Source organism: Formica exsecta, unplaced genomic scaffold, assembly GCF_003651465.1.
Source record: "Formica exsecta isolate Colony F162 unplaced genomic scaffold, ASM365146v1 scaffold72, whole genome shotgun sequence".
NCBI lineage: Eukaryota > Metazoa > Arthropoda > Insecta > Hymenoptera > Formicidae > Formica > Formica exsecta.
The window spans coordinates 6,795,198-6,813,869 of record NW_021853485.1 but is presented as its reverse complement, the minus strand read 5'-3'; the positions used below and the strand labels follow the sequence as shown (position 1 = coordinate 6,813,869).

Below are 18,672 nucleotides of genomic sequence, written 5' to 3'. Positions count from 1 at the left end.
CGACAAGGATACAGAAATCAACGAAAAAAATGATTTAAAGAAACGTTATTTACATGTTATTTGGAAGTCATTTTAAGCTGTACTGGGATTAAATTAACGGTTTACGATTCAAATTTCTTCTTCGCAACACACGCCTTCTCAAGATATATTATCTGGCATACTTAAGGACGCATTCAAAAGCTCATCGTATGAGAAAGTGTACGCCACGCTGATCGTAATCTCTTAATTTCGCATGTTTTTACGCCCCCGCAGGCATGGCATCCAAGTACCCAAACCGGTATAACGCGACTTCGCGGTCGCACCAAGTTGCACAGGATTAAACTAATCGCGGGAAGATACAAGGACATTAGGCACAGTACATGATGCAGTCTCCAAGTTGAGTCTCCTTTTTTTTTTTTTTTTTTTTTTTCTTTGAGAGAAGTTTTTATTTTATCCGGTTTGAGTTTTATAAATTAAATCAGAGAATTTTGTTCCGAGGTTTTGTATTTATTATATAATAAATGTCCTTTCAATTCTAATTTAAAAGTAACATTAATAACAATTTAATACTTATATTTGTAAGTATTAAATATATTATAAGTATTAAATTGTTATTAATGTTACTTTATATATATGTGTATATATATATCCGGATGTTGATGATATACAAGACAGTAACATTTTTTTCTTGTTATTGAATCTCGCCTTTCATAAAGATAGGATTCACTGGGAAGAGAGATAAAAAGATAGAAAATATAAATAGAAAATGTAGATAGAAATGTGTGGTGTCGAAGATGGAAAACTGCGACCGTGTTTGACACTGACAGTTGTCGATTAGCAATTGAGTTTAAAGATACGCACAGGCAAATAAACAACGTACTCTCATAAATACGTGCGTACGGCGCGGCGTACCGCGGCTGAGTGAGCGTAGTGTAAGCGCGTAAGCGCGGCGAACGAGCCGTGGCAGATGAAGTGGAGCGGGTGGGGATGACAGACAGACGCAGATTGGTCTGCGCGTTGCGTTCGCGGTAAAAGTGGGGATACTACTCACAGCTGAGCGCTCTATAGAGTCGGGGAGCTGCACGTTTCAGTCAGTAGCACATGAGCGCTCGTGGAGTGAGTATCCGAGATATTTCGTTACCCGAACGGGCGAGGATGTCAATTCGTGATCGACGAGCGACTGTGAGAGGATCGTCTAACGTCTAAGTCTAAACGCGCGTGCACGTCATCGATATCCGGTATCGAGCCGGGAAAAAGCGTATACGCTCGACGTGAGCGATAGAAGAATACGATTGACACGCACCGTAATCACGTCGTTGCTCTGCGAGCACGTGGATGCGGAATACGTGCCGTCGCGTCTCTCCCGTTTTCGGACAAGATCCGCAAGCGAAGAGGCGTTCTACGCAGTGATCGGAGAAATAGCTACGCGCTGAATCGCGCGCTGTTCATCATCCACAGTCGAGTCGCGTTCACGAGAGAAGAAGCATCGTATATCGCCCTTCCGTAATTTTCGCCCGACAGTCAATATATAAGCAAAGTAGCTGTTTAGATACGGATCTAAAGTTTTGTCTGGAGAAACGAGCACTCGTTTTCGAGTTGTGCAATTATCTCGCCGCAGCGAGATATCGGATTTATTCCGACGTACGGAAATACGTCGACGGTGTTGATCGACAAGCGATCGAGGATACACAAGAGTAGTCTTCACGTTCGTTGGCAAAGCGTACGGATTGTGATGCGAGTCGTCGATTTCATCAGATTTGTAATTTAATTGAAGTGAAGTGCACGTGGAGTTTTTTTCGAAGCGGCCCGAAAATGGTGCCTACGCAACAGGATAGTCCCTCGAACTCGGGGATACCCATCGTATTCGGATCTTTACTGGTTGACCAAAATTCGCCGACGCCTTACTCAGATGCGACTCAGGTAAGTACGTAGAAGTAATTAGAATTTCATTTCATATATGAAAAAAATGACAGAGGATTTCCTGAAATTTTCTAAGAATTTTTATTGAAACTTCGTCATCTTGAAAATATTGCTTTTGCTTTATTTTTTAAGAATGACGTTCAGTTTTGCTCTTAAATTTTTCTCCCGTGATTGTATGAGAGGGAAACATTAAGAAATTCACAAAGTAAATAAATTTATATTAAATTTGTTTATTTTTAAAAGCTATAATTTTATCTGAAAATTTAAACGAAATTTAAACGAAAATGCTTGAAAAATCAAAGAAAACTATCAGGATTTCTTCCAAAATTTGAATAGACAGTTTCTATTACATTTTATTTCATGGCTAGTATCCGTTTGAGAGGAATAATTTAACATTTTTTTATCATCTTTAAAATATTTTATTTTTATGATTCTACATTTGTATGGCTCTCGGAAGTTCTTCGACACAGTATTTTCTTTTAAACGGACATCAGCCATAAATCTTAAATTGAAAAAAGCGAACAAATTTCGGTCTAAAATATTTTTTAAGTATTTTTTAGTGACTAAGATCGCGTTGCCAATATCAGGATAAAAATTTATGATATATTTATGCAATTACACATCGTAAAATTAACATTGCGATAGTTACATTATCCGCGGACATGTTAAGGTAGCTATGTGAAAGAGAACTACGATTATAGAAATCGAGATAAAAATCATTTCGCATTAGACAGAAATTGCGTCGATACACGATACGGCCTGTTCGAGTCGGCTATTAAATTAATCCTCAGACGGCGGATCGCCTGACAGGCCGACCAGCGTATAGCGGATCCATATTATAGAGTTTCATTTCGCGGAATAAGTTTGTCAGTTGAAACGTTCGATCCGGTAAATTCTTTTTATACCTATCGATTTCTATTTTTCTAAAGAAAATTTTCAGTAAATATTAATTGAAGAGAAAAGTGTATACGTTATATGGTCTTGCGAGTTTGAATGGCGTCAGTATTCGCATGACGAGGGTTAAGCTGTTTATTTTGAAAGCGGCGCAGGTAAAAATTTCGAAACTCTCGTCACAGATTTACTGCCGAATACTACTGCACAAATACATCGACGGTCTTCCTTAAGTCGGATTAATTCTGAGAGAGCGCTTTCCCCAGTTTCCATAAACGAGAAATATGATTTTACTATAACGAGAGTATCATAGTGGGAAAAAAAGCATTAATGATACTATTGATAATATGGAGAAAACGTATACTTATAAAAACGGATCATAAACTATAATCTTATCTGCGCGCGTGGCGCGAAGTGTATAAATCTCTAGCGTTAACGAAATTTATTGCTTCACGCGTATTCTCTTTCGTATTCATCGATGCGACTTTTATGAATTTATGATGGACGATCGCGTTGGTTACACAGCTGGAAATGACAGGCGCGATTTCTCGAAACATCATACGTGCGTTTATTCACAGGGCAATTTCGCGTCTTTTTTTCGCGATAATTGAAAACATCTTTTGTGGTTTCTACTAGATTGTGCATTAAGCCATTCCTAATAAGAAAGCTCGCCATGAATCTACCAATTTTTGCAATAATCATTATTATTTATATAAAACAATTAAATGAAGAAATTATTTCATTTTTGTATATTTGATTACGTTAGTTTTTTATTTTACACAATTTATCACGAAAAAATTTAAAAAATATGTAAATATGCCGGAAAATATAGACGTAAATGTAATCTTAAAGTGGAACAACCGTAAGGATGAAAGTTCCGGTCATCAGTTCAATCCATCCGGCAATGATTCAATGTATTATTGGACTTGTCGAAAAGACTTCTGTATCTTGATGAGGAATACAGATAGTATATTGATATGACTATTGACAGATAATATATTGATAGGAATATTGATAGTATATTGAGATAACTCGTTAGACACGAAATGTGAAATATCGCCGATGCGTTTGCGGATTTCGTCTCTTCGACGTCATAAACAGTGTTTTTTTTTTTTTTTTCATGCTTATGTATCGATCGGCAAAGTTCGCGGCAGCATCTTTAACCGAAAGAAATCAGTCGTTCCAAATATAGGAGTGTATTTATCCTTCTGCCACGGTTGCTGAGAATGAGAGATTCTACACTTATATACAATACATTACAATAGTCTTAAAATTCTCATTGTCAGAGCCGTTACATAAATCAAATATATATTGCTAGGCACTAAAAATATAAACGGCAAGAAATTGTAAATGTTGTGTATAAAATCGGAAAGTATAGGCTCTTAATCTTTTCAATCTTTCTACACTAAAAATGTGTTATACGGATTTAACGTAATCTCTCGTAGAGAATTTTTCCTGGAAGGTCCCGAGAGAAAGGACGGTTTCGAAAACATCAAAGAAAAGGGTCGTCAGATACAATTTGAGTATGCCTTCTGCTCTTCAGACCTATGTAGCGTTACATCCCTACTTTAGACCCGTGCATTCGACGAGCGTGTGTGCGAAATATGTGTGCGCGGCGTGTGTTGCGTGTGTTTCGTTGTGAGCGACGAAACAGGGTGCCATATGGCTCGCGTGAAAATTCGTAGATATTTCCAGACCTCGGCTCCCCGCATCAAGAGACCGATATATGGACCGGATATTCCTCCCCCGTACATAATTGCTTGGTGGCACACACAGATCTGGCCAACATTTTTCTAAGTCCTGGCCTCGAATCTTTCGAACGGTCAGTTATCCTTCGGGATTTTAATGACTCCGGGTCTCTCTAATTCTAGAGCTCGATCCGACCAGGTAGTCCTACACACGGTTGTGTATTTTGTATCGCTCCGGGGAAATAACATTCCCCGGTACTCTCGAGTATCGGTTCGCGGCGCGGAATAATCGATCGATCGCGTCATCGTCGTGATTTTTGATTTCGCACGCACGACTCTTGCCGCCGTATTGGAATCGTTCGAGAGGCTGTAATTCGACGCTGCAACACGGTCGTTTATTTAGACGATCAATATCCAATTAAGAATATGGCTATTCTATTTATCATCCACGAATCATCGAGAAGATTCGTTTAAATAATTCTTGAATACTAAGAGATACGGATTCCAATCATATCTTTTTTTGTATAATTATATTATACATTTTGAAATTTATTACGAAATATTAATAAAGAAATTAATCCGGTATCAACATTTTGATATTTGTTATTCAACACAGATAAATAAATATTAGGCTTAATAGGAGAAAAATAAAAATAAAAGTAATTTGGAAAAAGATAGTTTTTATTAAATAGTTGTTAAATAAATTTTATATATATAATGCATTGAATTACAATTTTTCAAAGAAATATAGAATTTTTATATATCTGTGTTCTTACTTGATTCGATGACTATTTCGATTTGATTGTGTTGCAATTACGTTAGCCAGTTTAATTTCTTTTGATATTCCATAACTTCGCATTACGTGTTATCAAATCTCTGCTGCATCCGTCTCGAGAAACCGCAACATGTGAGTCATGAATACTCGTCCGGAATGCGCGATTGAAAAGCGCATAGGGGAGTAGGAGAGATAGTGTAGAATTTCATATAATATCTTGACATCAAATTCTTAATAGAAGTCAAGGTTTTTAGAACATTTAATATTTATGTATGCATGCTGTAAGTAAAAATATTATAATAATTTCTGTTTACTCATTTCTGCATGAAACTAGGAATATCTCACAAAACATGATTTTTAGTCAAGAATATACAATTATATATACATTTTTATTTATCTAATATAGAATTTATTTTTCGATCTTTGATTTACGTCGCTTCGGAAATAAGCTATTCGTGTGTGTGTGTGTGCGTGTATGTATTAGGGCGCGGCGCGGGAAGGACGAAAAAAGGACTCGACGGGGAACGTGAGATCCGTAATTTTCGTCTCGATTCCAATTTCTTTTTCTCGCGGGCTTAATCTCGTCCGGTAAATTGGCCCTCTGAACTTCTCTTTGACTGTTCTCGGCCTCTCTGGCCTCCTTCGTCTCCCTTCTTCTCTCCTGCCGTCGTCCGTTCGCCTCCTCCTCCTCTTCCTCCTCTTCCTCCTCTTCTGATAGGTACAATCCCATCAAATTATCCCGATTACCTGTAGCCTTGGTATACGCGAGCCTTTCTACTAGAGACAAGCGTGCACCGACGTTAACGACGATTTCGAAGTCGAACGCGTGCTGCCAAGTATTTACATGACATGCGTTTCGTTAGAATTTACCGCCAAACACGGCCGTCTGCTTCTCGTCTTATGTGTTGAGCGTTAATTCCTGTACTAGACAAGTCAGATCCTTCATTTATTTCGAGAGAAAAATCTGTTTGTATTTCCGTATCAAACAAGTGTCAATCTTTTGCATTACGTGAATTATATTAATAAACTCCACGATGCTTACGTGGTTATTATCGTCATATCTTTATATCTACTCGCATGTTTAAAAAGACATTGCAATTCGCAAACGATTAAGTAATGTTGGCAAACACGATAGATAACGTCTAATGCGCTCCGCTGTAATTACGTAAACAAGCGTAGCGTAATTTTAATCGAGAGACGCATTCCCTCGACGTATTGCCTTCATGCTATCGAGAGTAAAAACCTTCGAGCGGATACGCGGCCCCGGCTTCGTTCTCGGCTCGCTTTCATAGAAAGCTCGCGTGATAACGCGCGGCGCGGGATAAGTCGCACGACGTTCTGGGAAGCGCATCCGGTGGATACGACGGCGGCGGCTGCGGGAGAAAGATCCGTCTTTTATCGTGAACAATTATCGTGGCAATTACCAATATCCCGTAGTCAGCTGTTTGTCGGCTCGATGGAGCCGCGCATATCGCGAAGAACACAAGTCTGCGGTCACTTTGCCCCCGTACGCGTGAACGTGACATTTTGCACTCTCTCGCACGATTATTCTATTTACGAAAATAATTATTGAGATCTATGCACACTACGTGCGCGTTCTCGTGTCCTGTTTAAACGTTTTCCAATTCTCGTCGATATTCAACGCGATCTTGCTATCATGCAATTAAGAAAACTAAGCACCTAATACGTCTTATGGCGTCAGCGTGGCTGAGGATATGGATATTTAGATATACCGACGCGTTTAATGCTGACAATTTAAATATCGCGATTAAAAAATAAACTATTGGAAATTATTTTTTTATGATTATATCTTTTAAATTTCATTTTATAAAATTATTTTTAAACGCATTGAGACCACAAAATTCTATAATTCATTAAGAATGAGTAGTTTAGATTTGGCGATATCTGTTTTTTTAGAATTAATAGGAATCAAAATAAATTTATACTTTTCGAGACGAAGAAAAAAATTGAATCAAAATTATTTCGTAAAAGTTTCTCTCCAACGTACGGATTTCTTAAACTCGCAAGTGCATGTAAATACGAAGGAAATAAAAATCATCACGCATACTAGGTTTTAATCACTGATCATTAGATTATCTACCAGGCGAATTATTAACCGCGACGGTGAAACCATCGACGATGCCGTAACACCGTGCTAACCGGTGTAACGGTATTACAAAAGCGACAGTGAAATGGCGGGATGAGAACCCCGCCGCCGATTTCGCTCCTCGAAAGTTACGCGTGCGAGTCCGCGCGAGTCACGTCACGTTGTAATTACAATACTTCGTGTTTTACTTAAGCGGGCGATAGAACGCGATGAGCACGACGATAGCGTTGAGCGCAAGTTGGTTCAGATTCTGTAACAGTATACAATATGGTGTAGGACGGATAGAGAAAAGCGGAAAAGCGGTCGCGCGTCGGCGAACGAAGAACAGTTACGTCTTTTGTCGAGTATGCATAAAATCGGCCGTAAAGATTGGAGTTACGGTGGCGCCGTAGGAAGATCCTGATAAGAACTGGGATTTCTACTTGGGTGGTGCGAGTTATTGTTACGGTTATGTGAATATATAAAGCGGGATTATCTCGCGACGATCGCCGCGCTTAAAAGACCAACTGTAAATATAATCGTGCGTTTCGCAAACGTGGACGGCGTTATACATTATATTGTAGTAAACCGTATATGCAACATCTTTAAATGCAACATCGTGATGCTAAATGCGTCAAACAAATAGATCTGTTAGAACTTACGTGTGCACTGGTATCTAAATTTATTTTCAATAATGTCATCGTTGCGCGACGTAATTCATACATTTGTAAGATAAAAGAAATGTTTGCTTTAATATCTTTTTCCCGTAATATACGTATTTGTGTTTATAAAATTTGTACGATAATAATAACAGCGGCGTACGAGTCTGCATCGCGCGATAAAATGAGGTCTTTGACGTTATCGGTTATTTGCCTATCGTTCTGCTCTTTATCTATCGATCTAATCTCAATGACATTGCCGTATCGGGTGCACAATGTCGTCTCTATCTAGGTACCTCGTAAAAAGTGGCAGGGCACAACAACGGTGCGATTGATTCCCGACCCGGAAATAACGTTCGCGAGTTCTTAAGCGGGACGTTACGAGAGATTTCTATGGTGCGAAAAAAGCGATTCGTGTGTCGCCGCGAGAGAGAGAGAGAGAGAGAGACGATAAAAAAATGCTTTTAGCGTTCTCTCCGGGCCTCTCTGCGGTCGATCGGGCGAGATTAATGTCTATTGCAAGGTCGCGTTGACAGATTCATAGCGGTAAATTGTACCGGCGAAGGTCAAACGAAAGTACGTTCGCCGAGACGAATGGTTGCTGGATCAAATGTACGGTGTTGTTTGCAGAGAATTGATTTTAACTCTTTGTTGGAGGCCAATAGTTTTTTTTCTTCCTTACATCGAAACCGTATCTCGTTTTGAGAGAGGTAAACCGCTCTATTGAGTTTTGCATTGACGAGGTCGAAGCATTAATAAAGGAATGAGGGAGCCCGGAATCTCGCATCTAGAAAAATTGTCATCTTTATATGCGAAAAAAATTTATCTTAACGTCGCATTAATAAAATCAAATTTATGCAGAAGAAATTGCTATGTCGATAGTTTTATCTAATGGATTAATGTTGTATTCCATTTCGTAATTTTAAAGTCAACTAGCGTGATTTAATCAAATTGTAAGATTTATCATTGAAATTAACATAAAAATTAATGTAGAAATTAGTTTGATAGTTTCATTCAAATGAGGACTTAAAAAAAATGATGATTTACAGATGATTTTAAGCCAAAATATAACGCTGTGTTTGACACTCGATGTGCTTAAAAAACACTTAAGTCTGCCAGGCACAAATATATCGTTGTGTATTTTATAAGTGCCATGATCGCATTCGCGCGAGCTGGATGAATCACTATGACGAGATCCGACACGACGCGACTATAGATAAAGAGAGAAAGGGAGGAGAGGCAGATAACGGCAGGAGGCTCGGAGGATCCGTTATCAGACGATTTTACCAAATCGCCTGTCGCTGCGATCGTTTCGCGGTGTTACCAGGCGGTAACATCCGATGTTTCGTAAACGACGACACGGATGTGACGCATCTCGGATGGAGCATCAGGTCGATGGACTGTTACGAGCGGCTTTAACGAAGAAGCACTGAAATGGATTCCGCTTCAGAGAATTCGCATTAATTTCAACTACAAATTTTTATAGAAGTTTTATATTTATCATTTAGGGATTATTTTTTTCGTGGCAAATTAATTTTTAAAGTTGTAAAATATCAATGAAAAATATTATAACTGCATTATAATTAATATTATAATTAGAAATATCACTTTTTAGGGGAATGTCTTTTTCCGTACAATTATTTTTGTTCTTTTAGGAAGATTTATCTTTTACATGACCGAAATAATATATTAAATACGTACTTGTGTGCAGGGAACTGATTACAGTTGAAAACGCCGCGTCTAATGAATTAAATGTAAAAAAATTCCAAATTAAAAAGTAATCCGTACAAATTCGATTTTGGCGTGAAATACATTCGTGGCAGCATCCGTTCGTTGAAAATCTAACCGAATTGACATGAGCGCAGATTTAGGAGAATGCTGTTTACGCAACTATAGTTGCCAAACGAGAACGCGTGAGCACGCAGGTGCGGAGATATTCCGCAAAAGCGGCGAAGGGGGAGGACGACGATTTTTCCAGGTTCTAAATACAGGCGGCAGGTAGAGAATCGATATGCGAGGAGGATAACGATAGAGGTGCGATCGGTAGCGAGTAGGGCGCGGGTTGGCCAAGGACAGCTGCGTCGAGAAAACGCGGCCATCGCGCATCGAGCGCCGATCGAATGGTGGAGGCAGGCAGCAACAGCGGCAGCAACAGCGGCAGCAACACGAGAAGGCAAGAGAGAAAGAGAGAGAGAGAGGCGCTCGTAAATAACGACCGGGCGTCACGAAATTACTTTTGGGGCACACGCCGTCGCCTCTTCTTCTTCTTTTTCTCTCGTACTACCGTGTACGATTCTTGATCTTCGTATGTACGTATGTATGTATGTACGTATGCATGTACGTATGCATGTACGTACCGGTTTTCGTTTTATGTACGCGAGCAATCGACGAACCTTCTTCACTGCTGAAATCTTATTTCGCCGGGAACTCCCCGCATATATCCCGATTTTCGTTAATTGGCTGTTTCATACGTTAATTTAAAATGTTATGCAAATACAGTGGGGTCAGCGGTCGCGGGGATATCATTGGATAATTTAATTTCTCTTCGTCAAATAAAAATGTCGTGACGTATATTTAATTATTACATGTGTTTAAATTTTCGAATGCAATTAAAAATCTACACGGAAAGTCTATATTATTAAAAATTAATAAAACAAGCAAATTGTGATAACTGTTCGAAATTTCATGAAATAATTAGTGATGTATGAAAGAAAATGCTATATATTTTTATTTAAAAATTATATAATTTTTCTTTTTTCCTCCTTTTTTTCTCTTGTATTTTTCGCTTTTGTATATATCATATATTTTTATGATTTCCTTCATTTTAGCAGTTTGTCCAAAAACCAAATTTGAGACCTTTTGTCTATGTTTTATTACTTTTACCATTGACCTATACTTTCACCATAGTATTCTTCTATTTGTCTACATCTGTCTATTGACGCTGAACGCCTACAATTTATCTTTTACTAGGCATAAAAAGTATTATCTTTTATATTAACGCAATAGAGATACTAGATTTATTAATCTTATTAACACTTGTAAATCAAGTTGTCAGGTTCTCTCGAATCCTCCGCTCATACACTACGCACACTAACAATGTGTTAACACCAAGATCCAACGATTCTCTCAATTTGAATTGCGTCTAACGGGAGATCGCGCTGAATATAAACGCGGGATGCGAATCAGAGAGGAGGTGAGGATGGCTCTCCTTTTCGTAACCTACATTCAGCCTCTCGCGATCTCATCTGCCGCACTCCCGCGGTACGTCGACCGTCCGACATCTGAAAGTATAATATACGCCGCGCATACACACGGCGTTAGCCGCATTAACATACACCGCTGTCTAATAAGCAACGCAAATCGCGAGCAGATCAGAATGCGATGCCCTTGCGTTCGCGCGCGATTTCTTCTTCGTCGGAGGGGTCCTCGTCTTTTTGCGTTTCGATAATTGCGCGTTGCGTAACACGCACCGGCCCGCGCATCAACGACGACGCACCAAGGTCTGGCTCTTTCGTGGAAAGTCCGCGGACCGAAACGGCCTGGGAAATTAGCCGATACGGAGAGGGGGGCGAGCCCTCTCTCTTTCGCAAGAACCGGTATATCTTTATATCGTTATATCGTACACGATATATTCGCGCTGAAATTTTGCAAGACGCTCGAATTTTTCGCTAAGTATTATACATGTACAATCTAATGATTCTTGGTCTTTCTTGTTCGAAGAAGAACGTAACTGCTCGCATATTATTGTATTTCACAATTTGAAGGAAAAAAAAAAGGATACAAGGTTCTTGAGAATTATTTTTTTTCTCAATATTATAAACGAGTGTATATGACCATGAGACTATAGATAGAAGGTCCTGCCAGGCCCTTAAAAACTCGAAGTCCAGGTAATATAAATGCAGGCTCAGGCTCTCTAATAAAAACCGTCCATAAACCATTTTCCACCACTTTTATAATGGGAGCGAAACATATGGCGAAGCTGCGTAAACTACAACCAAATGTACACGTGAGCCCCACCCACCTCATCGCATCCCTTGGAAACTATACTTTCGACACAATCCTCTCGCGAGCAACAGTCACGCTCGATTTGGCGGTTTCGTGTCCGTGCGATTTTCACGGGTCGCAGGTAAAAGCCGGTCGGCAAAGATAATGATTTATCGGGGCTCCGCCAGTGGTGGCGGGAGACCCCCGGGGGGCTTCGCAACGACTTCGCCTCCACCTTGGCGGCTCGGGCTTTTTTTTAAGTCTCCCAGATTCGGGGCCGGCGTCGTTGCGGCCTCTCGAAAGGAGAGAGAGAATCCATTAGGTCGATCGCGCGCCGCCTGGTCGACGATATCTCTCATTTTTGCGGCGTGTAGCTCGTCAAAAACGATCGGGGCCGCCTCGATATATATATATATATATACACGATATGTTGCGCCAGATATTGCGCGAGACGCGCCGCAGGTTCATCTTTCTCTATCGGGTGTTACATAAATCGGATCGCGAGCGCGAGAGCCGCGGCCGAAACGGCATGTAATCCGTCTGGTCAAAATAATCATCCTCGATGATCGGACAGTTGATCGTTCAGCCGTATAGTTATCGGCCATTTAACCAATTAGAGATTATCATCTCTAAATATTTATACGGTCAATTAGGGTAATTGTGATAGAGTGAGGTAAACAAAGCACTGCGATATTTTTCGATGGCAACGTACATACATATACTTATCGTAAAATTAATAAAGATTGATGATTATTCATTAATGTATGTATATATGTATATATCATCGTGAAAGATATCGTTACGCCACTAATGCCCGGTTTCTTCACACCTCCCGACAGCTATCTCCCAGATAAAGATGTCCGTCAGATGACCCGATTGGTCGATTCTGCGAGATATCTGCCGGATAAAGTTATCGAGAACTTATTTAGAAGTGAAGAAACCGAGCATAAATCGGAGATAACAACATAAAAAATAGATATTTAAAATAACTACATTATATATAAGTTTTATATAGTTTTATTTCTAAAGTTTTAAGTTGTAAAAAAATGTATGGCCTTTATATTGTAAAATTTAATACGTTTCCCTAATTTTCGACATTTTTGAAAGTTATCTGAGTCTATCTTATCTTCATCTCAGTCTCGGCAAGAGAAATATCATTGTGCGCACCGAATGCGCCTATTAGTGAACAGGGAAGTGTCTGAATCGGCTGCGAAACCAACAGAGGAGAGCATTCGCGGCCCGAACCATTTGAAACTTTCTCACGTTTCGCGGCACAAATGACAATTCCGTGTTTCACGGCCGCGCGACTAGGAAGCGGCGAGGTGATTTACAAGAGCGACTCGTCGTTTGTGCGTCACCGACGAACGATCCTTGAGTCCGCGGGCCCCGTCACTACTGACTAGTGCGTGTGTGCGTACTATTATACACACGTGCCCCATGACTTTGCTCTCTCTCTCCCTTTCTCGCGCGATTCGCGACTACGGACGGCGTCGCGTGCGACCAAAAAGGACAATACGCGGCGGCTTTTCCTCTTCCTCTTCCTTTCTCAGCGATAACGCACGTCGCGCGCCGGCGAGTCGTGTTTGATCTATGGTTCTCTACCGTCTAAAGAGCGTGGTATCGACGAATCCACCGAGGGACGCGATTGTCATTCCGTATGTTGATCGCGCGATCAGCTATCAGTGTTTTTCAATCAACGTTTCGAGGAACGAGATGTAGTTGCGCGAATGTTTCTTACGATGCTCTGTAAAAAATGTCGAACCAAAAGTAGACGTTTCTTGTGTTTTCTCTCTATTTTTTTTTTAGCAGCAATAATTCAATGACGGAGAGAGAGAAGATGTCAAATTATCTAAGAGTAAAATTTAAAACGATTGAAAGACAAATGCTTCTCTTTGTCTGCTCTTTGCCTTTCGTTTTTAATTCTAAAAAGATTATATTTGACGCAATAGAGATAATACTTTGTCAGATCTTCCTTTCCGTTTGAGATATTTAAAATTAGCTATTCTACTGTAATATACCCTTCGTACTCTGATGGACAGTGTCGAGAATAAAATTATATTGGCTCGATACTTCTCTCACAGTACGCTCTTTCGATGAATGAAAGAATCCCTTCGGCACGTTCTTCTTAAGATCGTATTACATCGTACGTTGAGAGTTTAAAATTGTACGCATATTGCAGAATAAAGTCATTGTATGCGTCAATGTAAAAGCGAGCGAAGATCGAGAAAAAAATCGAGGTCAAAATTCCGGCGAATCGAGATTTGGAGCTCGATCGATCCGTTCTCTCCCAATCTGCGTGCGCAATGCAATCGCGATCCGGATAGAGTCCTCGGTACGATAGATTAGCGTGATACGGTCTTTATGCGGTTTGTCACGCAGAGCCATAGAAACTCATGTGTGTATCTCCATATGGGTGCGCGCACTCGCATGTGTGTGCGTATCCACGGCGAAACAAGACGCGCATATAGCCCGGAGCGGTGCACATACGCACGCATACATCGCTCGCCTCTCCGTCAAGTTCGCGAAGGCCACCACCGTATAGCGAGTTGAGATGCGGAGTCTGTCTCGAGAGCTCGGCCTTGGTCACCCGCTTCCGTCAGCTGCGGGCTAATTGTGAATAACGTGTCGATACGCAGGCACACACGCATGTGCAGGCACGCACGCACGCACAGCCGAACCGGGGCCCCCGATTCCGTGACGAGGCGGCGAGGAGCCTTTTCCGTGTCGTGCTCACTTTGTAGCGTAATATCAGAAATTACTGCCGAAACGGGAGCAGCCGCTCGCTTTATTACGGGTGTCGTGTCTCTCGATTCGTTTTACCTTCGTTTTGTACGTTCGTTCTTTTTTCTTTTTTTTTTCGTACACATAAGCGCTCTCTCCCGATCGAGTCGATCGCGGTGCGTCAGTCACAAAAAAAAGTAAAAAAAAAAAATGCCGACCCGTATTCATTGTATCCCATATTTAACGTCGAATGTGATCGTTCGATTCCGGGTTGTGTTTGTCTAATGCGAAGATCGCGGTCAATTCGATATAACCGATGGGATGAGAGAATCATCCGCGGTTAGATGTCGAGTTAAATAGATGGATATCGGTGAATATCGATATGACTCTTGGGATTCTCTTTCGATGTGGCAATATTTTAAATTCTAGAGAAATCCTCTGGTCTTGATTTAAAATAGCTCGTATATTTATTGCGGCATATTGCTGTAATACGGATATTGACTCATAATAATCATACGAAATTATTGATTATCGACGTAATGTTAAAATATGTTAAATATAAGAATTTCTTAACTAAAAATGTTATACAACCGAGATATTAGAATGAAAAAAAAAAATTAATAAACGCCCTTTTTTTGTTTCTTTTTTGCAGACTAAGAAAAACAATCCGAACCGGATCAAAAGGCCTATGAACGCATTCATGGTCTGGTCGCAAATGGAACGCAGAAAGATCTGCGAGGTACAGCCGGATATGCATAATGCCGAGATCAGCAAGAAATTAGGAAAAAAATGGAAGCTGTTATCGGAAGAAGCTAGGCAGCCTTTCAGAGACGAGGCCGAACGGCTGAGGCAGCTTCATCAAAAACAATATCCAAACTACAAGTACCGACCTAGGAAGAAGACCTCGAAACCCGCGGAAGTCTCCAAGACAAAGGAGAGAAAGAGACCGCGGAAATCAGCGTCATTATCGTTGCCGTTGTCGTCACCATCGCCATCGGCATCATTGTCGCCGTCACCATCGCCGTCGCCATCATCGTCGTCGTCATTGTCGACGCCATCAAACAGCCCGATGGTGCATCATACTTCATACGTGGCCACTTCCCCGATGTCGCCGCCTTCAGCGGCACCCGCCGCTAGTCACGCTACCAGAACGAGAAACGATAACAATAACAACAATACCCAGCAGCAGACCTTGAAGAAGCCGATGAAGAGGTTGCAGACTCTGCCGAGCGGCAAATCGGTGTCCAGGTTGAACTCCAAACAAGTCCGACTGACTCTGGAAACTCTGGAGACACCGCGCAATACACTGCATTCTGATGTGGATTACACCTCGGCGCCACCCATAGTGACCGCTAAAGTGCCCACCAGCCCGACCTGCGACACCCCGGATTCGCCCGAGTCCGCCACTTTCTACGACGATAACTACTCCTCGGAATCTGCTCCCACGGTTCACGCAATCTACAATGCCATCCCCATCAAGATTAAGCAGGAACCGAAGGTCGAAATGGATAACACAAACGATTTCGCCAGCAAGAATGTTTTGCCGGACATAGCGTCGGTGATGCGAACGAACAATCGCGGATATTGCCGCGCGAACTCGACTTCTAGCGTTCGGCAATCGGCGACGAGTTTCCACATCAAGGAGGAGAAGCTGAAGGAGACGATTTTCGGCATGAAGCGGGAAACGAGTCCGTTCAGGACGTGGTCGCAACCTATGCTAATGGACGCGGCCGTTCCGTCCAACGCGGCGTTACTTACGTCGCAATCGCCCGTCATGTCGTCCATCCCTACGACCACGACGACTGGCACTACGGGAGTTCTCCTTGCCGATGACTCTTTGCTCACCGACGACTTTAGCAACATTGGTTGCCCGGTTAAACTCGAAGAATTGATAATTAACGCCGAATTGTCCGACGACCTGTCCGAACTGGCTGATCTGACGACGAGCATGGAGGAGATGGAGGACATGAAGGACGTGGATTTCACGTCTAGCACATCTGATATCATGGCCATACTTCTCAATCATAGTGACGATTGGACCTCGCCAAGCTTTTGAAAAATCAAAAGAAAGAAAAAGAGTAACAAATAAGGAATGGACGTCGTTATTCATCTTCGGTTTGTATGCAATGCTTTTTTCATGAAGGGGGATCGTTAGCGTGTTTGTCAACCGCGGGTTGCTGTCCTCAAGATGGACGAGTCTTCTCCGTGAACAGGAAGAGAAGTTTGTTTCCGTGAATCCCCGCGAGCATCTCGCGTACCAATCGATTCGAAGATCTCGGTTGAACGTGTTGGCGAGGACACGATAACGCGATTTATCGCGACTGTTATCGTCGAGCTTTTTTTCCCCTACGCAAATCACACATGCTCGACTTTCGACAGACGACCGAATGTATCGTCATTCGCCATCGCGTGTCTTCGTCTTTTGTACTTGGCGCTCGAGAAGATATTGCTTCTCGAAAATGTACGCCTCCACGATTTTTTTCTCGAATTGACGCGCGTCGTGGCTTTCGTGTCGCTTTTGTATTTAATGCAGGCGAGTGTTCGCGAGACCGATCATTATATTGAGTCGGGATGTCCCTTCGAGGGGAAAGAGATACGATCGTTTGGGTTGCGGTTAACTTCGACCGTATAATCTTTGCGGATAGCGAGATATCCGTAGAATGGATGATAATTAGCATGTATAAGCCATTAAGATAAATTCAAGAGATAGGGCATGGCCTTGTTTCATGGTTCTTTTCTTTTCTTGGAGAAATTTATGGAAAATATTTAGGATTCTCTTCATTATCTCGCTATGTATAGGACCGGAAGAGACAAGTTTCAGTCAACGCTCATATTTCAATTTAATAGATCTTCGTTTCGCGAACACGCTTTCAACGCCATGATTGTAGTGATAAACATCTCAGAGATTTGATACTTGACAGTGCTGAACCTTTTTTACGAACTAGTCCGCCAATATTAAATTTTTAGATATTTAAAGCGATATTAGATGTTTGCATTGGCTCTTTTCGTATTTTGAATATCAGCATAGCGCAAAGATAGCAAAGTTTTTACTTATTGTTAGCAAAGAACTGGCGAGTCATCTTCGCGGCGTTAACGGATATTGGTCATTGAAAAAAAGAAGAAGAAAACGAACGACAGCCACGATGAGTGACATTTTCGAGATCCAGATGTTTTTTTTTGTACATGTATTGTAGTATACTTTTGTATGAAGATATATATATTTTGCGGTGCGTGCATTGTACGCACCGGATACATTGGATGCACCGGTTTCTTGTTTGTCGATTTTCGGGGAAATATCAGGGCACACCCTGCCGATCCCACGGTCAATAAAGATCGAGCATGCATCGCCGACAGCTGTGGCTGACAACGGCCGAGATAGAAATCTGAGGTCGATTTCATCGGACGTGCAGCACGTGACGTGTCGTGCATTTTGCGTCATCGCGTGCGTGGGAGGAGGAGATTCAGGGAGATCCAGGGCTCGCTCGCTCGTTTTATCAAGTTCGTTGATCATTGATTGCGCACGCCCGAAAATCGATCGCGGAGAAATAGACTGAGCTTTCCCGCTCTGATAAATAAAGCCCGATTATTAATACCAGATGTGTACCGCGTATATTAAAAGATATCGGCGAATATTTTACACGGAAATCTGTTCCATTATTGTTCAAAATTGAGTGAAAATTGGGAATAATTTAGAGAATTTTAAGAGATATTGTTGTATATTTTTGTATGAAGATATATATATATATATATATATATATATATAAATATCGGTAAGAGCGTGGGTGGGCGATTGGGGCCGCGCGGATCGAAAATGGATCGAGAAGGAAATTCTGAGGAAAGCAAATTATTCATTTTCACGAAATGGTTCCTCGTCTCCGCGCGACTCACAACTGCCCACTTTTTGTTGTATATACCGAGAAAAAAATGTGTATTTAGTAGAATATAATATATATTCGAAATATGTATGTA

The 18,672-nt window shown here is 41.3% G+C and overlaps 1 protein-coding gene across 1 annotated transcript; it reads left to right on the top strand.

Moving 5' to 3' along the window:
- Window positions 1-591: 591 nt before the first annotated feature.
- LOC115243587 (mucin-5AC-like) lies at window positions 592-17,916 on the top strand. The gene is made up of 2 exons (XM_029820713.1): window positions 592-1,899; window positions 15,356-17,916. The coding sequence occupies exons 1-2, from the start codon at window positions 1,792-1,794 to the stop codon at window positions 16,757-16,759; spliced, it is 1,512 nt and encodes a 503-aa protein (XP_029676573.1). The 5' UTR covers window positions 592-1,791; the 3' UTR covers window positions 16,760-17,916.
- Window positions 17,917-18,672: the final 756 nt, after the last annotated feature.